This window comes from Siphateles boraxobius, unplaced genomic scaffold, assembly GCF_051911475.1.
Source record: "Siphateles boraxobius isolate OS27281-9 unplaced genomic scaffold, OSU_SipBor_1 102, whole genome shotgun sequence".
Lineage (NCBI taxonomy): Eukaryota > Metazoa > Chordata > Actinopteri > Cypriniformes > Leuciscidae > Siphateles > Siphateles boraxobius.
Genome location: NW_027508703.1, coordinates 1,554,252 through 1,580,000, shown reverse-complemented (window position 1 = coordinate 1,580,000; position 25,749 = coordinate 1,554,252). Strand labels below are relative to the sequence as shown.

The following is a 25,749-nucleotide window of genomic DNA, read 5'->3' as shown; positions in this document are numbered from 1 at the left end:
TGGAGAAAATCCTGGAGTGTTTTCCTCAAAAACCTTCATTTCTTGTCGACTGAAGAATGTGAATTAAGCACACTTCCTTTAGGCCCCTGTTGGCTAGTGCAGTTTCAGTGCAGCGGTTGAATCAGTCACACACCTAGTCTCCCGTGGCAGTGTGCGGTCGAGCTCAGACCCCCGCTCTCCACGCTGACGGACGCCCGGTACAGCCGGCCCGGAACCAGAGTCCAGTTCGTGAAGCTGAGCTCCAGCGCACTCCTGTCCGCGGTGCGGTTTGCCAGCACAGACGAGCCGTCGAACAGCAGGATCCGGTACACATCCCAGCTGCCGTCAGGAGGAGACCAGGACAAGCGCAGGATCTTCTCATTCAGGGCCTCCAGCCTCAGATGAGCCGGCCATCCTGGAGCTGATGAGCAACACACACACACACACACACACATGCATACACACACAAACACACACACACGTACACACACACACACACACACAAACACACACACACAGACACACACACGTACACACACACACAAACACACAAACACAAACACACACACACACACACACACAAACACACACAGACACACACACGTACACATACACACACACGTACACACACACACACACACACACACACAAACACACACACACACACACACACAAACACACACAGACGCGCACACGTACACACACACACACACATGCATACACACACACACGCACAGACACGCACATGCATACACACACACACACACACATACACACACGTACACACACACAGACACATACACACACACACATGCATATACACACACACACACACACACACAGACGCGCGCACACACACACGCACGCACACACATGCATACACACACACACACACACACACACACGCATACACACACACACGCACAGACACGCACAGACACGCACATGCATACACACGCACACACAGACGCGCACACACACACACATGCATACACACACACACACACACACACACACAGACGCACAGACACATGTACACACATGCACATACACAAGCGCACACACACACGCAGACGCGCCCACACACACACACGCAGATGCACAGACACACACACACACACACACACAGTCTCAGTTTATTTCTGTCTGCCAACCACTGGCTGCCAGATAACACGCTTATGCTCTAAAAACTGTGATGTTTCTAAAACAATAAAATCATAATTAGAATGTTATTTAAACAACTTTTATTTGTAATATTCCAAGGACATTCACCAAATACCAATGACATCATAAGGACGTTCTGAGAATGTTGTTCACATTATGATGACCTTCAACTAGTAACATTATTGTTCCAAAAATGTTATGAGAACGTTCATCAAGTAAAAACATCATAAACATATTCCAAGAACATTGTTCCAGGAGAATTTTCTCTCAACAGCATAAGAATGCATATCAAATTTTATTAAGGTTTTTAGAGCGTTTTATCTTAACCTTTACAAAATGTTTCCTGTTTAGTTGCAATGAATCAGTTTTTATTCATATATTCATGTCATACAGTATCTAGTGGTTTTGAATGGGTTGTGTCTGGCAGCGTGTGTGATGCACAGCTCATGCTCATGTTTCTTGCCTGTTCTTGCGGTCGCCCTGCTCTCCGCTGTTAGTTCTCCACTCTTCGTCTTCACCGACACCTGATAAACGTGTCCGGGAGTCAAGCCGCTGAAGAGCCAGTGAGAGGCGCCTGCAGGCAGGGTGAGGGCCGGGCCGGAGGAGCCGGAGCCGGAGCCGGACAGAGACAGCTGGTAGCTCTCCACGTGTCCGACTGCAGGAGTCCAGGCGGCTTCCAGAGAGTCCTGGCTGCCGTTGCTCTGCAGAGTCAATGATGTGACGGGAGCAGGATCTACAGGGACGACAAGAGTCATTCAAATCATTGCATTCAGTATCTGTCAGTGTCCCTCTTAGTAATCACCATGAATTAGGGATAGTTGGAAAGCCTAAACACTCTGAATTCATCCTGTGAAAAGAAAACAGTTTTGGAAAATTCGACATTGCGTTACCATACGTACTACCGGCACATCCGGGAACTTAAAGGGTCATGAAACCCTAAACCAATTTTCTGAGATTTTAACAGAGGTATGTGTGTTGAACACCATTGAAGACAATGTTAGCATCTGTTAGATTTAATAGTAGGGTGAAAATGGTTACATTTTAGTTTTTTTCCGCTATTTTCGTCTTCCGGGTTTAAAATCTTCATCATGTTAGTGCGTTGATGACTCATCGGTGTCTCATAATTATTAATCAGACTGAGTGTTCATATCCTATGAGAAGACACTGACTCTTAATTATTCATGACACCACGTGGATCTTTCCAATGACAGACATGTCAAACTGTGATATCGCTTAGAAGATTAGCCAATCATGGGACGCAAGCAGGGGTTAAAGTGGGCCGGAACGGTCCAGAACTGCGTTCCGGCACCTCGAATAAATGATTAAATAAATAGATTAATTAATCTCAATGAATCTCACTGGTCCCGAGATGGGCCGACTCACTGGCCGACCAAACTCCCTTCCTCCCCGCTGAACGCCAGTGATTATAAATGCGTGAAACGCACTCACGGTGAATGAGCGCGGTAAAGTTAGTTTAATGTTCGATATTCCGCCGGACATTGCTTTCCCTTGCACTGTTCTATAGGGTCGGGAGTCTTCTCCCGGTCTAAGATATCAATAGCAGGATTAGTTTTAACATTATGTAACCATTATCGACATTAAATATTCGTTCAAAATCACCGTGCATTAATGCTGCATATTTATACCTGACCCCGGATTTCCACTGCGTGTTGGCTCCGTGCTCCGCAGTCCTTGGCCCTGTCCCAAATGGCGCACTTCATGCGGACTTTCGGTCTCGTGGACTTAAATTGCGCGTGCTCGCCGAGTCTACGAGTTCCGAAGGCCGTCCCATTTAGCATTTTAACGCTCTGAAGTGTGCTCAACAGCGCCCCCTTTGTACCCTTGAAGCAGTCTTCCGCGAAGCCAGCATAGATGCAGGCTCCACGCACTTTAACTACTCAGGAATACTTGCGAAATGCCAATCAGAAAACGGATGGGAGGAGATTTCGCTCACGGACTGTTAACATGGCTTTATGATATAGAAGTACATTTTACCAGTTGTTACTTACAGTTTATACAAACATTATCGACCAGTGGTTGATATCTCAAACATAATAATAGCGTGTTAAATAATACGATCGCATTATTATTCATTACATAAAAAGAACCGAATGTCATGGCTTTACTGAGTCATATAAACGTAGTATGAATATTGAAACCTATACAACTCATTTACATTTTAATTTTGTGTTAAAATTGAACATTATGTATTATTATGTACAACTGTATTGATCATTTACATAACCATGACATCTATTCTAATGCCCAGGTGGCATATACAATTATAGAACTGTAAAAGCAGGCTGTGTAGTTCACATGGACATAAGATTTGGGAAAATAAAATAAATCATGTTCTCGATGCTAAAGACTCTAATTTTTTTTAATGATATTTGTGATATTTTTCTAATAAAGGGACTGATGAGATGACCTTAGTTTATTCAGCTTCGACGTCTGAGCTGAGACCTTCTTCCTGTTTCCGGCGTGACGATCGAGTCTGTCCCAAAAATACCTCTCAATGCCCCCTCGGGGACTCACGCTAAGGGCCCTATAGGTCTGCACAACATGACGTCACCGAAGTGTGGACTCTGAGGAAGTCCACAAGTCCGGAGTGTGCCATTTGGGACAGGGCCCTTCAATACCTACCAGATCCGGCTTTGTTGCGGAACGGCTGCGTCCATGACTGACAGCTTAAGTCACGAGGACACACGATTTCGCGCAATATAACAGGATATCATTTCTAAACAGAACCAAAAAAAAAAAAAAAAACAGCAACAGTTTGTTTCCATCCAGAGGAGAACAGGGGAAACAACTCTGTGCTGATCTCCCTTTTTTGTGGAGATTATTGTGATTCTAGTACAATATTTATAATCAAATTATAAAATACTAAATGTTTATTTTGGGTTCCTTTTTAAATATATTGGGAAAGTAGTATGCTGTGTACATAAAGTTAACTATTGTTTTTGTTGCAAAAGGAAAAAGTATATTTTCATTTAGAAAATTACCGGATGTTTTATTGTGTTTCTGTGCTCGACTTCCTGCGGCGCTCTCCGGCATGCGATATTTTTTTTCACAGGATGGTAGGGGAAGACTCATGAATATTCATTAGGGAACTCATGCCTGATTGGTCTGATGACCTACCCCCTAACCCCGCCCCTAAACCTACCCGTCACTGGGGGTCTGATGACCTACCCCTAACCCCGCCCCTAAACCTACCAGTCACTGGTGTTAAGACCAATCAGGGATGAGTTCCCTAATGAATATTCATGAGTCTTCCCCTACCATCCTGTGAAAAAAAATATCGCCTCCGGCATCCGGCAAAAATCGAAACTGCGCATCTGCTCCGGAGGGCTGCGGTCGCCGGAGCTGGGACGGAGTCGGAACGCAGCCGTTCCGCAGTCAGTGAAAATACACACATTGACTTTAATGGAAACCTATTGACTCTGCCGCCGTCCCGGAGCGGATCCGCAGCCGTTCCGCAGTTGGTGGAAATTGGGGGTGAGAATGCTTTGACGCGTTTCCACAGCGTAAGGGAACATCTGCCAATTCCACTAACTGCGTTAAACGTAGCCTATAATTTGTATTATTTAAAATTACTTTTCAAATTCCAAAGCTTGTAGAAGGTTCCTATTGGCAATGCTGATCTGGAAGCCTTGAGTAAATTAACTTATCTAAGAAAATTATTCATAAAACTCATCAGTTGAGCCTATGTTTACTTTCTTCACTGACACAGACGAAAATGAAAAGACTATCAGTCAGAGTTCAGCTTTAGGAGGGGAAGAAATACGGCCGGATAAGGAGACTGAGAGAAAAAGAAAGATGAAGATGAGGAGAGAGCAGGTATTGACAAATAATCTAATGCACACTGACATGGTTTTAAAGCTATTTACTATCCATTTTTTTGGCCTTCAAAAGTCTTAAATTGCACATATGTAGGTCAGAGAAATCAAAATTTTCTCGGGGGAGCATGCCCCTGACCCCCTAACTACCTCACATATAATGCACATGGCGGTGGGGGGTAATGTGGGCTGGTGTGGCTACAGTGCCAGGGCTCAATTTTTGGCCCAGTATTCAGCAATTTTAACATAGTATCGTCATCATATCAGTGTTGATAGACCAAAATAAAATCAATAAAATATCAAGTAAATAAGTATTGTGGTGGTGCCACAGTGACACTCTTGTCCCTTAAAGTATTGCTATACCACGATACTCAATATGTTGTCCCACGGTGAGTCATTTTTCCCTGTTGCACCCACACAAAATTTGAGGGTTCCCCCACCTACCAAATCCCACTTTAACCACTGGACGCAAGTGTTTGTTTTCCTGGTGCAGAAGTTCAAGTGCGTTGAATATGTTTCCCCGCGATGCTGCCAGGGCTAAACAGCGGCTCCGGGCGGTTGGTTGGCCATCAACCACGGACACATCTAAACTATATGTGAGCAGCAAACATGTAACCCTGATCGTTTTACTTGCCTTAAGTTAAATAAGCACTCGTTATTAAAATTTTTGATATTTCGATAATACCTCAATTGTATGCTTAAAGTAACACCAGGTAACTTTTCAACCTTCATAATTTATTTCCAAGTCTCTTGTGATGGTACATCGACTTACAATATGTTGAATGACACGTCTGCCATAGCCTGACGGGGTCTGTAGCGTTTTTAATTGTACTTTTAAACTTCGGGTTTCGGGTAGTAACCGGCGAACAAAGAGAACTACAAAACTCGACTGCTTTACGGCATATACGTCACTTCCACCACCACCCCCACTTCCTTAAAATCGCAGGGCTGTCAAGTGTCACGCATTGAGCGTGACAGTCACTCATTTCGGTCTTGTCACGCTCTCCCGCCACACATTGTATTTCTCACGCTGAAAAACTATTTGTAATATATTTAATATGCCGCCCAAAACTCTGGCTGCGCCGCTCTCACTGTGGAACAGGCATGAATTCAAGCGCGTCTCCTCTGGTGTTGTTCGTCTGGTGTTGTTAGCCAATCAGAAAATAGCACTATTGTATCTGGGTAACATTTAACGCAACAACCAATGACACCCCGTAGTCTGGGGTGTTTTTTTGTCTGCCTGACTATGTTACGGAAGCTATCTTATCCTCGTTTATCTTCATGAATCAGGAAATGATTATTTGTCTTGCCTCAAGCTATAATGCAAATCGATTTGTAAAATTTGCAGATTTATTTATGGTAGCTTGATATTATAATATTGACGATATATGGTTATTATCATAAACATTGCATTGAAGTATCATATAGATTCAGTAAAACGGTAACCAATAGACTAGGCTACTATAATGACACTTGCTTGTAAACGTGATCATCGCGATCATTTGTCGTTAGAAAAAAAATAAAACCCATGAAATTATATTCATATGAAATATATGCTGAAATATATGCCACTGTACCTGGGATGAAGACATTTCACACGCGACGCAAGCAGAACACCTGCATGTGACCTCCTCCTACAGTGTTCAGGGCTATATTGGTTGTCAACAAATGCACGATGACAGAGTTTACGACAGTAGTAGAGGACAATACTGTTTCCCAACTGTAGGGGGACCCCGAGAGCAAAAGTTACCTGGTGTTACTTTAATTCGAGTAATTAAATATATAAGTCATTGGGGTTCAGGGGGCGCGTAGATCTATAGGCTAGTATGCATGTAAGGTTTTTTTTTCAAAGCGGAACATTAATTATTTTCAAATATATGCATTTATAGTGTGTATATAAACAACTATATATTTTATAATGACATTATAATTATACATATACATTAATATGTTTTAAATAGAATTACGATTACTGTAGGATAATATATGTAGCAGGGCATTCAGTTACTTTTGAAAGGACAATAATAAAGTGTCAGTGTATTTCATTAGACTTTAACTTGGCCTTTGCCAGCTACAAAAAAAATCTAGCATTTCCTCAGGTTTTACCACTGATTTTTAGTGACAGTCGATATGCATGAGCCACTGGCGATGACAGCCCCCCTCACCCCCCACCGTGCCACACCACACACACTCCTCCTTCTTCTCTCAGCCGTCCACACACACTCCCTCCCTTCTCCTTACAGCCATCCATGCCCATTTAAGTTGCATTTTTAAAAACATTGTGAGCTAGACTGGAGCTGAAAGAGGGGGGTTTCATGACCCTTTAACTGTCGATTTCGTCACCGCCACTTTTTAGGGGAAATAATCTAGACTTCCCAATAGACTTCAATACAAAATAGCGTCACAAAACAACGTCCGCACACAGCCGACAGGCGTGAATAACTTAAGAAATCACTAATATGTCCAGTAATTATATGTCCACCCTGCTTGCCATAGAGCGTGAAAGATGCATCAGCAAACTTAATTTGGTTAATTTAAAAACATGTCCCTTCATTCTCCCAGCGTCAAACTGGTGTAACAAGTGGGCGGAGTCATGTTTCAAATGTTGCTAATTTTACTGAACTATTTATAATCAAATATTTTTCTAATCTTGACGAAACGTATCGTCGGAAAGGTCTGAGACTCAAAACTTCCATATTTAGCGACTGGTTTCAGATAGAAGTAATGTTGATTTTATATTTTTGAACGAAAATTTACCTTTAATTTTTTACTCCTGAATGGTACAAAACTTGGTAAAGGTTTTGGCACTTGCTGCGTGAACACACACACACACACACACACTAGGGATGCACAATAGTGAAGCAAAGTGTGATATGCGATAACTCATTAAATAATGCGATATGATAATGCTTAAAGTGTGTAAAATAAACGTAAATATAATTTAAAATTATATAACCATGTGTTTCACATTCTTTTTGTGACAAGAAAACATCCCTGCAGCTTCTGAAAGATCATCAGTGATTTACTGTAGCATAAGAAGTGTTATTTTAACATCAGTGTAAACCACAGGGTTCAGGGTTTCAGGTTATCCTACATTAGGATTATTTAACAACAGAAACTGAATAATCACATGTAAATATAAAACGCTGCTTAGTTTTCACTGTATGAATTAAATATATACTGATTCTTATTAAAGCTACAAAAGTTATTCAGCCAAGAGCAGAGTGATTTTCTCTCTGTCTTTTGTTCATAACCCAGTTATTGCAAGCCGATCACGATAAATACATTTGCGATATTTCGATATATTGTGCAGCCCTAACACACACAAACACACAAATCACGGACATGATTCGAAAAGGTTAAATGGTCCTGAAAAAAATAGTCACACTTGTATTGTTTGCGGTCAAAAATGAATGGGAGACGAATTTCCCCCAGTGGAAGCGTTCAGTACTGCAGCCAGGGCAGGACTCAGGGGGCTGGGCCCCTGGCTGAGTTCATGTTTGGGCCCTACTTACGCTACAAACATCATTATGGAGTAGCACATATTACACAAAACTTAAAATATGCTTTGAGGTTCCTAGAACAATTAATATGTAACATGCCTATAGTCAAAGTTTAGTCATTATAATACAAGATAATGCAGGATGTGCTCTCTCGGTTGAGAGAAGATCAAAACTCTTATAATAATAATAAAGCAAGAGAAAACAGTATTTTTAAATTCATTGTCATGGCTATCTGTCCTCTTATGTCAGATTCTAAAATTCTGTCAACAAATTCAATCAGAATGCAAAGACATGGTGTATGGCTAGTACGACCAAATAAAAGGAAGTCGGTATCAATAAAATCCCTTTTTGGATTGACACAGGCTGTTTAGGCATGTCATGTATGGATTTACACAGCAAATTATAATTGCATAAATTATGTTAAGAAATTAATGTTTTAAATGTCAAATTTTAATGTAGGAATATAAAATGATTGAAAACAATTAAATAAGTCTACTTTTTAACTATGAAACTAACACCACCAGTAGGTGGCGGCAAGTCTCCAACTTAATGAGGGAGTTGAATCCTATATAGATTTATATCTTAATTTATTATTATTATTTTACCCTGCCGTACCAAGCTGATGGAAAGCGTAGGTGAATTGAAATCTACACAGAAGAAAGCCCTGTATAGGCTCTTCCCCGGTACGGGTTGTGTCGAGCCAATCGTTAGTCTGGTTATTTGATGAGAAAAAGATGAAATGTAGTTGTTTAAATGAGATAAGAGTCTGCGCATCAGCAGCGGAGGACTCTTATTCTGCCGAGGAACCGAGGAAGGACTGATGACAGAACAGTTTGATCTTCGGCTGACGAATCGGAGGAAAGGGGCGTTTCCCGCCCACGTGTAGAAATCGAATATTCAAGCTGTTTATTCAATTTCGAAAAAGTTTTTTTGTAAAAAATGAAAAAACGAAAAAGGAACTGTTTTCTAATTTTTCTTCCTTTTTCTGAAAGGAAAATCAAATGAACAAAAGATACACGGACCCTTATATTATTCAATATTTCAAATAATGTATTTGTAGACGAAGTTTGATAGTCTTGTCCGTATAGTAGTGTCCGTATGATAGTTAGGTCCGTGTACCCATTCGTTTTTCCTTTTTTAACCCGTATATTGAAAAAATAAAAATGATGAACAGTAGTTGTATTTTTAAAACGCAAAGCTGAACACCAAAATTTGAATTTGAACTGTAGGCTACACACCAAATGCTGCGCAAAAAAATATATATATATTGACGAATTTTCAGATTTTTGTTTATGACTTTTTGTGTGTGTGTGTGTGTGTGTGTGTGTGTGTGTGTGTGTGTGTGTGTGTGTGTGTGTGTGTGTGTGTGTGTGTGTGTGTGTGTGTGTGTGTGTGTGTGTGTTAGACCCCGAAGCCGCCATCATTTGCGCCATTTAGAATTTCAGCCGCCGCCAGCCAATAATTTCGTTATCCAAATTGAGCCGCCATCTAATAAAGTTTGGCTGAGCCAGCTAGAATTATTTGCATCAAATAATAATTCTATCACATAGAGACATACACACACGAAATATATAAACAATACACGAGATCTATTTTCCAACTGGATTCATAACAGCACAGTCTTGTGCTCGTTGCTACGATACACAGACAACCAATTAAAATTGCTCGTTTTCCGTACAGAAGAAGCGATGCATTTTTTTCTCGCACTGAGGTGAAATGGCGGAAAGGAGCAAGCAAGGTAATTTGGATCTCATTTCTCACATACTTTCCTAATTACTACTTACTTTTTTTTTTAACTTAGGCCTAGCCAGACTTTTGTTAAATCTTCAGGGCACGGTCGCACAAACACCTGAATCAAAGATTGATGTTATGAACCAAATATTCTGGAACGGAGAGATTTATAGCACTGAACGTGATATTACTGCAGTAACAAACCACCGTTTCCACATTGCTAATTCACGACGCATGCTTCAGTGTACATTGAAGTGAAAAGTGCAAAACTTTGTCCAAAATAATACTGATAACAGTGTGTGTTTATATTAAGGCGAGACACGGCAGGCAAAAACGTTGTTTTTTACTGGTCAATTTTGAGATTTTTGTATATTTGTCTTCAATAACATGTCTTCTTTCAGACTTGTGGTGAAAAAAAGTCAGAAATACACATTTAGGAAATATTGAGATCTAGTAAATCAGTATAACATAGACATCTGTAGACATGAAGTGGCAGCTTCAGCCATTTGCAGCTATGAAAAGTTTGGCGGCTGCAGCAGCCATTTAGGTTTCGGCTGAGCCGGCTAGCCAGCCATTAACTTCATCAGCCAGCCATTATTCTCTAAACAAATGGCTTCGACTCTAGTGTGTGTGTGTGTGTGTGTGTGTGTGTGTGTGTGTGTGTGTGTGTGTGTGTGTGTGTGTGTGTGTGTGTGTGTGTGCAGTAAACAGCAGGATGTGTAGGCGGGTCGTCTGGTAAAGCAGGAAGGGAGGAGGCGAGCTGAAAATATCCTGGAAAAAGTGATAAAACAGCTGATGGCCTTTAGGAGTAAAAGTGTTTCTGCGTCCTGTGGAACATGACGACTGTACCGGTGTAAACTGTGTGCACATAAATCACAGCAGGAATTATATAACTGTTTGGTGTAAAAACATTTAAAAAGTGAGCTGTTTAGTTTGTTAATTTAAATAATGAATCTGAATCTGAGTTGTTTACTTCCATTTTCACCATCAGTTTGAGCAATTCAAGGCTGTTTGTAGACTGATATGCTGTTCTCAGACACCATATAAACCGCAGACACTCAAACACACATTTAGGGAAAGAGATGCACTTCATTTTAATGCTACAAAAAGTACAGCGAACAGTAAAGCCACAACTGGCTTGATTTATTTGTGCTGCAGTGCATGCTGGGAACTGCAGTCATTGTATGCTTCAGCTATACATTACGGTGTGCTAAATAAGCAAACGCTGTCTCATCAAGGACAAGCCTTGGTCCCTGTCTGAAAAAGCTACAGTAACTCAGCATGTGTAAAAATATACAGTACTACAGTCACAGATTTAAAAAAGTTAAGCTTATTTGTAGTCAAATTTGACTCATATTTCATAGGGCAGTAACACTGCACGACCCAGACACACACACACACACACACACCTCACGGACGAGTTTACTGCAACAGACACAAGGTAGTTGCTGAGTGGCTTCAGATGACTAAGAATATAAAAATGGCAGCCTCGGTTCCTATTGGCTTGACGTTCACTCTAAATGAAGTTTAGTGAGTTTGCTCAGATTACAGTCATCAGACATAGGGTCAGGGGTCAGAGGTCAGAGGTTAGGCTTGACTGGAACACGATCAGGTGTCAGTTAGTTTTGAAAGCATGTTGGTGGACTGATGAATTGATTAATCTGTGCAATAGGAGTAAAACTACATTTCGCACAAACTCACGTCTTACAATTTTTCCAACTGACAAATTATTATAAGTTTGAGACCAGGTTGAAAAAAGAGTAACACTTTATTTTGATAGTCTACTTTAGAGATTCTACTGACTATAAGTAACTTTGCAACTACATGTCAACGTATTTTACTAACCCAAACCTAACAGTCTGATAATACTCTAACGAGAGTTACTTGATATGTAGTTGCACATTAATGAAAGTTATTTGACATGTAGTTGCAAAGTTACTTGTAGTTATTAGAATTTCTTAAGTGGGACCATCGAAATAAAGTGTAACAAAAAATACTTTAAATTTGTACACCCCTATATAGAATTAAAATGAGGTGCACAAATTAGTAGAATCAAGTGCAATTACGACATTCTTAAAGAGAAGTGCCACACATTATATAAACCTCAATAAACCAGTCTAGTTCATGAGCGTTGAAGTTCATAGTTCCATCATGCAAAGATCTCAAAGATCTCCAAACATCAGCTGGATCGTCTCAGAAGGAAGTACTAAGTTTCGTTGTTTTTTGACAGTGACTGTTAAGGGAGCTCATCCCTAAATCCACTCCAAGAGCCTGCGGGGATCTGCAGGCGCTCTACAATCGGTGTCAATGTGTGACAGTCAACCAGTAGAAGGAAACCAGTCCCGTCTACACAGGAGGACAGGAGGAAGAAGCAGGACTTCTGGAACAATGTGTCCTGGACAGATCAAGTCAAAGGTCGAGTGGTTCAGCCTCAGTTCCGACGTCAAGCAGATCCAGAGAGGAATCAGACGAAAACACAGAAATGAAGGGCCAAGTTTAAGTCCTGGGGCCGGTTGCATAAACCGCTAAGACTAGTCTTACAAGTTAGTGTCAATTTTATTTTTTTTCATCATTTTTTCAAAGTCAGTTGCACAAAAACGTTGATTGGCGTAATTTGATACCGAGAAGTAAGATTACACCTAACGAACATAGTGCTCAACCTACATTGAATGTTTGACGATGAGCAGTAAATCAAACGGTATCGTATATATACGTATTGTGCAATATATATGCAGAAATGTGATACGCACTTTATGGCGTGTAATACCCACGTACCCCACACCAATAATCCTATCCAAGGGGTTTACAGTACGTATAATATGAACGTAAAAACTAATTTTCGTGTATAAATTGCATGGTAAACACAATGCATGCTATAGAGACGCATTTCATGAGATTGGGTTGGTGTATCATGATGTATTCTCTTGAAAATTATTTATTGTCAAATGTGTGTAAAATCCTCTTAGGAATTTCACCATTCAATGTGAATTTATCAGAGAATCTTCTTAAATAAGGAAATCTATTCTGTGATTGGTCCATGCAATGTCGTCATCTAAAATCCCGTTTGTGACACAGGGAACGAAGTGTCGTGAATCATCTCTAAGACTGACACTTAAGATTTAGTCCTACACTTCACTTAAATTACGACTGAGATGCTTGATAACTTACTTTTAAGCGCAGCTTTGAGGCAAGAATTTTTTTACTCTTCAGTCAATTCTTAGCAGTGTTCCTGTGAGTAATTCTCAGAGGCTTGATAAATACGGGCCCAGATAAGTGGGCCGTACATGAAAGAAACCCCTCCAGTAAACACAGTTCACCTGTTCACTGTCACCAGCCCTTCTGAGAACAGATCTGAAGTGAAACGCTTGTAGTTCATGAAGGCTTTGGAACACAGAGCTGATGAAAGTGAAGCTTCAAAAAATGTAAGGGTACACAGGTTATAGATGTCTAGGTTCACCGTCAAGCAAATGTACTGAACTTTTTATTTTATACAAAATATATATATATTATCAAAATTATTTGAACTAAAATTGCTTGAAAACCAGTGTATAGATAAAGATGAAAGCTGCTAAAATGTTTTAAAATAGGCTACAAATTCAAAACTGTTTTCACAGGATGATTTTTGAGTTTAGTCTTTCAAATGATAACTAATTTATGACTACTAAAATGGTAAAAAGGCAATAAAAAAACATTAAATGGCTATATATAGAGGAATAGACTAAAAAATCTTCTACTTAATGTGAGACACTGGCAGACATTTATAAGAAATGCCTACATGAGGAATTCTGAAATCTGTTTGAAAATCCTGAAACTGTTAATGTACCTGTTATAATTTATTCATACAATAATATGCAGAATAATTTATGTTCTATGAGGACAATTGGATTTCTATTCTTGTTTATAGTTTATACTGTATATTATACATTGAGGATTAAGAAATTAGGAATGTTGAAACTATTTAGAGGAGTTAAAATCTAGAAAACATTAGTAACTGATTACGTTTTGAGTAGCTTTTACCCACACCACGCTAATGACCGCTGCTTTTACCGTTAACGGAAGAGTTCACGCATAATGATATCTGTTCAGAGAAAAACTCACAGGAGAAAAAATGGTTTCTTTCTGTTATCGTCTTTGCAGCTGATCATGCCTTGAGTGAGGAAACTGGAGTCAGAGAGAGAGAACACACTGTTCTGCGCCAGTGCCAAACGCTTAAAGACCGCACGTCTACAGACGCTCACAGACACTGTGTGAACGCAGGAGCTTCATCACATCTGTCAGAACTATGTGTTCCAGCGGATCAATGTCAGCAAGAAAAACAAACATACAGCACTGAAAAGACACTTCCACACACTTCTGTTCACAGGCACCTTCTGATTCACTACAGGTCTGAAGGAATGTAAGGGTCTTACCGGTATGAACTGTGATGTTTAAGCGAGCACTGTCCGTCTGGGAAATGATCTCAAACACATAGGTCTCACCGGGAATCAGACCCACTATCCGGCATGTGTAACGGTGGGGTCGCTCTGTGTCTTCAGAACAGCTTGTGAAGTGAGAAGCATCCGTCATGATAAAGCTGCAGGATTTTCCAGGTGTTGTGAAATTGATTATACAATAATCCATATGAATACTGGCAGCGGTAACGTTCACCAGACACCTGACGGCCACCGCCGTTTCAAGCTGCAAACAACAAACATACAGCAGAACGTTAAAGAGAAACTGATATTTACTAGTGCTATGATGATCTTGATAATATTTCTGGAACTCAAACAGAAGAGTGTTCTGCTAGAAATGCCATGGGTTCGATTCCCAGGGAACGCATGAACTGATGAAGTGTAAACCTTGAATGTAATGTAAATGTATTGATTGATGTGAACGGCAGCACTGATTTTCCTGCTGTTTTGGTTACGTATGTAACCCATGTCCTGAAGGAGGGATCGGAGATGTTACTTCGAAGTGTCAACTTAATTGGGATCACTTCGGGGAGCCCTATCATCTTCAAGTGTTTACAGAACGAGCCAATACACATTTTCGTGCGAGATTTGTATCTCACGCCCTCCCCACAGCGTGGGTATAAATACGGAATGGATACACGCACCTTTATTTTACGCTGAGGAGCTGAGGGTGTTCAGCCGAGCAGCGATGGTATAGCAATCATGGCGACAGGACTTAACATCTCCATTCCCTCCTTCAGGGAACAAGGGTTACATACGTAACTGAGACGTTCCCTTTCAGTCGGTCACCTTCAACGTTACCTAAGTCTCTCAGACCCCCAATTATTTGGGGCGGAAGACATACCTAGAGAGAGTTCATACTGCTGTTCCGTATAACCCATACAGTATAACTCTTGGATAACACTGGGAAAGCGTGCCCTTTCCGGGGGAGAGGAACGCTACGGAAGCCACATCCTGCCCTTAGGGAGGTAACATGTGGGAGTTACACATATGGACTGGCCGATCAGGGCAGTACAACATATGGAATGTCACTGGGGTGGCTACGTTGCTAATACATTTTTTTTAATATTAACTTGCAAGTGCCGATAGTGTGCGGGAGTTCCTTATTTGCAGATTTGATTAAAAATTTAAAAAAAAAGTAAAATTGGTAAATATTATGACAATGTAAAACAGCTGTTTTCTATGGAAGCTTGTTTCTGCCACAGAATAAATGGTAAAAATGGCAATTGTGACTCGAATAAACACATTCTGACTTTATAACACGCAATTGTGACTTTATCTCACAGTCCTGACTTTTTATCTCATAGTTCTGACTTTTTATCTCAGAACTGCATGATATAAAGTCACAATTGCGTGTTATAAAGTCAGAATTGCAAGAAAAAAAGTCACAATTACGAGTTTATTTCTTGCAATTCTGATTTTATATCCCGCAATTCTGAGATAAAAAGTCGCAATTAATCAATATAGTAAAGTGTAATATATTCCTGTGATCAAAGTTGAATTTTCAGCATCATTACTCCAGTCTTCAGTGTCTCAAGATTGATGCTTAAGATATAACTTTTTTAAATGAATTTATTCCGTGGCTTCCACAGAATACTACTGCAGAACTGTAATTTTGTGCCACCAGGTAGGCTCCGCCCACAAAAACGTCATCGCTGTTTGCAAACACAAAACAGGACTATAGGCAGATGAATGAGTCAATGCTCACCGTTGATGTGGAGGCCGCTGTAGGAGTGACTGTAGACGCTGTAGGAGTGACTGTAGACACTGGAGGAGTGACTGTAGACGCTGGAGGAGTGACTGTAGACGCTGGAGGAGTGACTGTAGAAACTGTAGGAGTGAATCTAGACGCTGCAGGAAGGAGTGTAGACGCTGTAGGAGTGACTGTAGACGCTGTAGGAATGAATGTAGATGCTGTAGGAGTGAGTGTAGACACAGTAGGAGTGACTGTAGACTCTGGAGGAGTGAGTGTAGATGCTGTAGGAGTGATTGTAGACTCTGTAGGAGTGACTGTAGACACTGGAGTAGTGACTTTAGACACTGTAGGAATGACTGTTGACGGTGTAGAAGTGACTGTAGATGCTGGAGGAGTGACAGTAGACGCTGGAGGAGTGACTGTAGACACTGGAGGAGGTGATGCTGTGGTGCTGGGAGCAGCTGTGCTGATGATGACGGTGGGAGATGTGTTGATTTCTACAGCTGTAGTAGTAGTCGCTGTCGCTGATGTGAATGTGTCTGTGTCCAGGGCAGGTGTAGATGTGTACGGGGCCGTCTGGGAGGTTGTGGAACTCGCTCTAACTCTAGCAGAACTGGTGCCTGAATTTGGAGCAGATCTAGTATCCGTACTGGTAAGAACTTCAGTAATTGCTCGGGTCGTTCTGGTTTTGAATGGCAACATGGTCTGAATGTCTTTGATGATCTTTGAGCGTCTGGTTGTGGCATTTGTCCATGTGCCATCTGTGTTTGACAGTGGTAAACTACTGGTTGAGCACTCAGTCGATGCGTGATCTGCTTCAGTGTGGATGCTGTTACCGTCCGACGATCCTGTGTGAGCATCTAAAGCGGTCTGAGCTTCAGTCCTTGCATCAGAGGAAACTGAAGGCTCAGCATCCGTTGTGGAGAGAGTGAACCCTTCCTGAGAAATCGGAGGGTTATGTGTCTGCTCCGATACATCTGAGCTCACATGAAGTCTGTTCTGGGTAATATTCTGAGGTACATGAAGGGTTCTGGTCACCATCAGAGCGGTGGAGGACACATCAGTGCTGTCGTAGGGTGATTCTGTCTCCAGCGTTTGAGTGTAGTTCTCCTTAAGGTCTGTTTCGGCTGTGAATGCCGTCAGATCACCTAGACCAGTGGTGGCGGTCCGTTTCGTTCTGCTTCTGACAATGTGCTGGGTCATGAGAGGGACTGTCCGAGTGGTGATTTCCCCTGTGGATTTCACTGTTGAAACTGTGGATGGGCCTAATGGAAAGAGATTGATGTTAGCATTATGTAGCATGTGTTTTTCAAACATAAACCATAATAAAGTTGATGGGCACCAAATGGTAATTCCTTAATTTACAGCTATTGTGTATTTTAAGAGGTCTTTTTCCTTGAGTCGTCTATAATGGTGCAAAACCAATGGAAGCTTGTTTCCGCTTTAGAATAAAAAATAAAAAAGGTAATTGTGACTTTTTATCTCACAATTGTGAGTTTACATCTAACAATTCTGACTTTGTGACACACAATTGGGAGATATTAAGTCAGAATTGCATGATATAAAGTCGCAATTGCGTGTTATAAAGTCAGAGTGGCATGATATAAAGTCGCAATTGTGTGTCAAAGTCAGAATTGCGTAATATAAAGTCGCAATTGTGTGTTATATAGTCAGAATTCCATGATATAAAGTCACAATTGAGTGATATAAAGTCAGAATTGCGAGATATAAAGTCACAATTCATGAGTCAGGGTATAAAGAGTAGAACCTTACAAATGTGTGCGGTGAGGACCACCCTGCCGCATCACGGACATCTTGGAGGGCAACTCGTGACATAAGGGCCTTGGAGGGCACCATACTCCTAGTAGAGTGGCAACAGACAGCCATAGATGAAGGCTGTCCAACCGACTCATAAGCAAGTGACATAGCCTCGACCACCCACTTGCTCATTCTCTGCTTTTATGCTGGGGACCCTTTGTTAGGGGGACCGAAACACGAACAACTGTTCAGATTTACACCACAGGGGCAGCTCTGTGGAAGTAAGCATCTAGCACCCTGACTGGGGACAGCAGGTTATTCTTTTCCTGGTCCGAATTTTGAAAAGGAGGAGCACAGAAGGCCTGCAGCAGAATAAATCTAGCCACATTAGTGGGGACCATAGGAACATAGCCTAGTCTAGGGCAAATTCCAAGCATGAGAATGAGACCGACAGTACTTGCAAATCTCTTATTCTTTTAAGAGAAGTGATAGCGAGGAGGAACAAAGTTTTCTAGGTCAGAAACTTGTCCGGAACCTCTTCAATGAGCTCAAAGGGAGCCAGGGAAAGGCCTTGAAGCACAATGGCCAGATCCCATGTCGGCACCCTGGTACGAAATGCAGGCCTCAGCCTCAGAGTACCACGGAGGAAACGAGATACCAAAGGGTCTTTACCCAAAGACATTCCACCCAAAGGAATGTGTTAAGCACCTATAGACCTTTAAAGTGGATGGGGATAGACCTGCAGTGTACCCCTCCTGCAGGAACTCCAGCACTGTACAAACCGGGCAGTTATCTGGGTCCAACTGGGCCCCCTCAGAGGCCAAGCCCACTCTGAGCGGAGGCCCGTCGAGGAGAGACACTAAATCAGGAAACCATTCTCGGCCCAGGCACTGCGGGGCTATTAGAAGTTGGCGAACTTGGCCCCTGCCAACTCTCTCCAGAACTCCCAGGAGCAGAGTGATTGGGGAAAAAGCGTTCAATGTTCAATGTATCTATGTACCATAGCATCCAGTCCCAGAGGAGCTGGATGCGTGAGGGAGAACCAGAGTGGACAGTGAGACGTCTCTCGAGACGCAAACAGATACATTTTTGTCTGGCCGAAGACAATGCGTTTCTGCTCCACCACCTCGGGGCGGAGCCTCCATTCCCCTTTTCTATAGTTTTCAAGACCCAACAAGAAACATTTGGTTGTAGCTTCCACGCTGCCACAAAATTCTACTAGAGGTACCAGCCTGTCGAGACTGGCTTCTGGTTTTCGTTGCGCAATCAGCCCAACGGCCTGTAACGGTGAACCGGCAGGGAACGACCGAACTGACTACTCTAGGCATCCGGGCGGGCATCACAGGACCACTATGTTTCTGGCTGGACACTGAGATATGTGCTCACCGGAAAATGCCTCGCCCTGAAACCCCCGGGGGTGGGTTTGAAGGCTGTGGTTGCACTTTTGTTTGGCTTTGTTTGAGCTGGCTTTAGATGAGCTGGCGGAGATATGAGAGCGACGGGGGAAGAGTTTCTGAAATGCAGCCGCCTGTTTGGCTACCTCCTGGAACCTCTCGACGACTGAATTTACAGTGTCGCCGAAGAGGCCAGAAGGTGACAGCGGTGCATCCATAAGGAAGTTCTTGTCTTTTTCCCTTATTTACTTAAATTGAGCCACAGATGCCTCTCAGTGGCCACCTGGGCTGCCATAGAGTGGCCAATGGTCTTAGCTGTCTCCTTGGTGGCCCTGAGAGATAGATCTGTGGTTCACAAACTGCTTCAGGGCCGATACCCCCACCCTCATCCATATCTCCTAACGATACAGCTTGGTAGGCCTGTAGCAGCGATATAGTGTGAAAGAATGCTGCAGCCTGACGAGCAGCTGAATAAGCTTTTCCCACCAAGGATGATGTTGTTCTTACTGGCTTAGTGGGCACTTACTGAAGACAAAGAAGCTAGCGCTGCTTTGTTTTGGGCAGGCTTTATAGTTTCCTCGTTCGTGACGTCACCTGCCTCTGATGTTCCGCCACACAATTGGACTGGTTTCTCATGTGCTTCAAGATGTGAGTGTTAATTTTATTATAACGTGGGTTGTTGTATGTATCGCAGCAGTAAAAAAACAAGTGGTGCTAAAAGATTAACGCTCCATAGCTTTTGAAAATAACATACTAACCTACACTTAACCTAACCGATAGTGCAAACGTGAGATAAAACACACATGCTGAAGTAGCCGTGCCATTTGATCTGAAGTCTTTGAGCTCTTTTCTGGTGTTTCAGAGACTAAAACTCCAGCACTTCACATCAGTTTACTGTCTTCTAAAGAAAAAATACACACGTATGTGATGCAAACCTCAAAATCTCATAGTTTAAAGGTCATAACACAGTGAGGTCATAATCTTTATTAATTGTGTGAAAAGGAATACAAGTCGTTGGCTTTTAATTTCAGCTGGAAACGGCAGGGATTTGTATAGCAAGTTTAGCAAAAATGTAGGTAGAGTTTTGTGTTTCCAATGAGTCTGAGTTGAAACCTAAATGTACTTTAACAATATGGACAGCATAAATACATACATTATATTATTATACAAGAATAATATAAATTCATCAAGGTACTGTTAGTAACCTCACTGATTACTGTCCTGTATTAGACTGTAGGCCTGATCACTGTTCGGTCATCATGCTAAATGCCAAAAGCAAGTCAAATCAGCCTATAGGCACGTGTTAACAGATGGCAGCTCGTTTCAGCCACTGAATAAATTTTTTTTTTTTTAAATCTACTTTTCTCTCAGAATTGCGAGTTTATTTCTCACAATTCTGACTTTATTTCCCTCAATTGCGAGTTTAGATGAACTCAGAATGGCAAGATATTAAGTCACAATTGTGAGGAAAAAAGTAGCAATTACTTTTTTTAATTCTGTGGTACAAGCTTCCATAGACATAAGTGTAGATGTGAAGGCAGGAGAGTCAGCTGACCTGTGTCGGGGCAGAGAGACGCGGTCACCTGTCGGCCTTCGGAGTCCACCGTCATCATAGACCAGTCGGAGTACCTCTGCTCGGAGCGCACCACCAGCCGCACGCCCTGCTTCCTCAGGAACAGCGGCGTCTCTGCCAGTCCGAAGACCCCTGGGCTGTCGTAGCACGTCCATATTGGTGCGGTGTGGCAGTCGCTGAGCTTGACCAGGCGAGCGTGTTGCGGGACGCCGGCGCTCTGCTCGCCCCACAGGCACCTGGACAGCAACGTGTGGTTGAGTCTCCTGTCGCCGGTCCAGATCCACTGCTGAGACGGGTCGCTCATATCACACATCCTCAGCACCACCACACTCACATGCGCGCTCAGACACAAGCCTTTATTGTGTGCTATCAGAAAGCCACCTGCCAGAAGAGAAAACATTGATCATCTGAGTAACTCGCTAACACTGCAATATGGCTGCACTAATATGCATTAATTCATCCTTAAAGTCCCCCTGTAATCAAAAATGGTATCCCTTAAAACTCATATTTGATCAAAATTAGATATTTAAAAGTTTTTTCCCTGAAAAAAATTCTTCATGGCTTAAAATAGCTTGAATGTAACTCGACACCCTTGCCTCATTTAGTATTTGCGTTCTATGAATATGCAAATGAGCCCCACCTCCACTCAATCACTCAGCTCAGAGATCCACTCGTTGACGATCACACGTTGATCTGATTGGTTACAAGGTAGTTTGTGACATCAGAAACACCAGCGATTTCAACTGTGTTTTTGAACTGTTCTTTGGTTCACTGCAGTTTTAAGGAGAAAATAGGGGAGCGCGGGGCACAACCTAACGTGGGGTTAAATGTAACACGGACCTTTTACATAGGTAGTCAGGATCAAGCAGGTTGTGTTTCCGCTCTTTTTCTCTCGCTGCCAGAAGACGGTCTCCCGGAGATTTGTGGCAAGTTTTGATAAAATTTCGTAAAGATACTGGACAAAGAGTGTTTTGACACCATGCAAGTAAATTTTTCATCATACTTTTTTTTCGGTTTCTGAGTTGGGTGTGTACGTCACCAAATCTAACTTTATATTACCTTAATCACTGTCATGTTAGCTAAAACAGCACCATTTTGAAACATGTCAGCAACTCCTAGAAACTGTTAGCTAGGCTTTTAAAATATGTTTTACACAGCGAGGTTAGTTGTAGCACAGTGTTACAACTAAACCGCCAAGTGTACAATGATAATGAAATGAAAACAGGGAGCCACACAACTTTTCAAGTTTAAGTATTTATTTATATATTTAACTTTGTTGGACTTTCACAAACAATGTTGGAATTTTTTTTTTTTACTATGCATTGTTCACTTGTTTATTTATTTAAATATAGCCTGTTTTTCATGCAATAAACCCTTTAAAATGTAATTAAGCTCGTTTTTATTATTATTACTGTTGTTATTATTATTATTATTATTAATAATAATTTAGCATGCAGCTGCCACACACAAATATAATTCAATTACAATTACAATATTTGATGATTTTATTTATTTGTTTATTTATTGCAAAACTGTGCAGCCCTTTCCTATATCTCTATCCATGATATTGATCCATAATAGAAGGATGATTGGATGAGGGATGGATGTATAGATATCTATACAGATGCACAAACAATATCAAACTATACAGATAAAATAGTACTGAATTGTGTGTGTTACATGTGCAACTGTACGAAAATGATAGGTCCTAGAAAAAAACTTTGTGTTCATTTGTAGGCAGAGATGTGTATGTTGCTTGCATAAAAAAAGATGAATCTAACTTAATTCTTTTTTTTATAATTGAGTCAGAACCAAAATGTGTTAGGTTGTGCCCTGCTCTCCCCTACTCAGCAATGCTGTCGACTTATGAACGTACACATTTTTGTCTTAAAGCATATTAAAAACTCCACATAGACATATAAACAACATTAAAAGCTGGACTTACCACAGAGAGACTTTAGCTAATGCACAGATTACTGTCTGACTCATGAAGAACTAAACTAATACTGCCTCAGGAACTCCTAGAGAGTCTAGCTGATTTAAAGATTAAGACATAGGAATTGCTATTAATTTAATGTGTCATCACGGATTAACATCTATATTAACTAATAGTGTAAATAATGTTTTCATTTCCAGAATGGTTCGAAGCTGACTGTGGATTTCAACTCGGTTGTCAGCTTTAATAAATTATTCCAATGATTTCCAAAGATGTTCTTATGTCACGACTTAACTAATCCATTAATGAATGCTTTGGTTCACACATTAACTCAAGATTATTCAAGATGTGCATTAGTTAAAGATAGGCCATTTTTTATAAACACTTTTTGTAATAGGTCTACTGATTGATGACACTCTCTTCACATCCTCATAGCAATCAATAATAGAAGTGGTCTAAATATATATATATATATAGATATATATATATATATATATATTTATTTATTTATTTATTTATTTATTTATTTAGATACCAGAGATAACAAATGTTTGGAGGTTTCACCAGGATAACATCTCCGTGGTCTTTAAAAATGACTGACAATAATTTAGTCAATATGCCACATTTTCTCCCATTATTACACTTATTTTTCATTACATGTTTCTGCAAGAACACAATAAGTGTACAGATACATTGTATTGAATGGAACTACACATCTATGGGCAATTTACCCATATATTGCATAAATTAAAATGGTATATCAATTAAATCTGTTATATACCATAGTTGAGAATTATCTTTATGCAAAGTTTGGATAAAAAAAATCCTGAAACCTAAAAATTGATTGGTGAATAAAAAAAATCCCATTGTTTTTGCCTATACATACAGTATAATTTCATGTCATTTTAATTTTTTGAACACTAGAGGACATAGCATAACATATGAATAAATCATAATCTGAAGTTGTAATTTTTTATGGACTGACATCAATACCCAACTTCATCATTTTGGTCACTTTGTGGTAAAGAAAGTCTAAGGTGAGAAAGTCTTATAGATTCCATTACAATAATTTCACGATCAGAAGCCAATAGCATCTGTATATAGTGGGTGTTTTCTAGATTTTTCAGCATATTTAGTAGTCATTCAGAAGGTGTTTTTCCATTCCACTGCGCTACTTTTCCATTATTTTTCTATGTAACCGCGTGCTAGATGGACGTGTTTTACTGCTGCGCTGAGCTCTCGTGTCTTGCGGACTTGAATAATGTCGGTAACCAGACAGTTGATGGGTCCCATAGACTTATATAGTATTTTTTTCCTACAATGGAAGTCAATAGGGTCCATTAACTGTCTGGTTACTGACATTCTTCAAAATATATTCCTTTGTGTTCAGCAGAGAAAGAATTTATACAGGTTTGGAACAACTTGAGGGTGAAAGATTACAGATTAGAAATGAAAGCTGTAAATAAATGAGTGAAATCAGTAAGATCTGTGGTGAGTTTCACAGCAGTAGAAGTCTACAGTCTTCAGGCCTCGTCCTGATACAGACCTGAGCTGATACACCGACACACACTCTCGATTACAATACAGCACAGCAAACAGTGTTAACGGTTCATATTAATCAGTGAATTCTGCTTTACAATCACTGATCTTAAAATAACTGATGAATTACTTTTTTTTAAAAGATTGAGAAATTATAATATAATTAATATAATATAATAAAAGAACCATTAATAAAAAACAGTAACGATTTACAATAAGGTTTCATTAGTTAACATTACTTAACTACTTTAGTTAGCAAGAACTGAGAATGAACAATACTTCTACAGCTTTTTATTAATCTTAGTTAATATTCATTTCAACATTTAATAATACATTATTAAAATCAAAAGTTGTATTTGTTAACATTAGTTAATGCACTGTGAACTAACATGAACAAACAATGAACAACTGTATTTTTATGAACTAATACTAACAAAGATTAATAAATACTGTAATAAATGTATTACTCACAGTTAGTTTATGTTAGTTAATATATTCAATAATGTTAACAAATGAAACATTATTGTAAAGTGTTACCAAAAAACATTACATAATGTTAAATAATGACATTGCCAACAATTATAATGTACATAATAATAATAATGAATTTAATACTGTTATTACTGTTAATGTTATGATCAGTTCAGCTAACCTGCTATAGTTATAGTTTCAACAGTTCAAAGCAGATCAGGTTTTCAATTGGATTTTCCCTATAACCAACAAATTCAACAAGCCAGAAGAGTACAGATTGATAATATTAATACTCACTCAAAGCAGAAAATCGCTCCAGTGTGAATAAGATGAGGAAGAGCGCTTCCATGTTCCTGGCTGTGAGTTTCTCTGACTCAACTGAGGGTTCGAGCGCTCAGGAGGAAACTCTCTTTCAGGGGAAGGAAAAGTCACTGACCGGCGTTTCCTTCTATTCAATAGTGTGAGGCTAGTGACAGTCCAGGGATCTTTACACGCAAACGCCTCAGACGCCAGCCTTGGGGACATCATGACCCGCACGCCATCTTTGCTATTAAATATTGGTACAGTATATGAAGTTGAATCTGTGTCGACAGCTGGTCTCTGCTTGCCATGTTTGAAATACTATACAATATGAAGTTCAGTCCAGTTGAAGACATGCAGAAATTTCTGGAAGATCTTCAGATCCTCAGAGATCTCTATTACCTTCAGGAAAATACAA

The 25,749-nt window shown here is 40.5% G+C and overlaps 1 protein-coding gene across 1 annotated transcript in view; it reads right to left on the bottom strand.

The window, feature by feature from the left end:
* Window positions 1–25,432, bottom strand: part of ptprbl (protein tyrosine phosphatase receptor type B, like) — an 88,660-nt gene extending 63,228 nt beyond the window's left edge. Inside the window, exons 1-6 of the mRNA XM_077245538.1 lie at window positions 25,329–25,432; window positions 21,068–21,466; window positions 16,373–17,625; window positions 14,623–14,890; window positions 1,607–1,876; window positions 134–400 (exon numbers count right to left, since the gene is read on the bottom strand). Coding sequence (XP_077101653.1) covers window positions 134–400; window positions 1,607–1,876; window positions 14,623–14,890; window positions 16,373–17,625; window positions 21,068–21,466; window positions 25,329–25,380 — 2,509 coding nt within the window. The 5' untranslated portion in view covers window positions 25,381–25,432. The remainder of the gene's footprint in view (window positions 1–133; window positions 401–1,606; window positions 1,877–14,622; window positions 14,891–16,372; window positions 17,626–21,067; window positions 21,467–25,328) is intronic.
* Window positions 25,433–25,749: the final 317 nt, after the last annotated feature.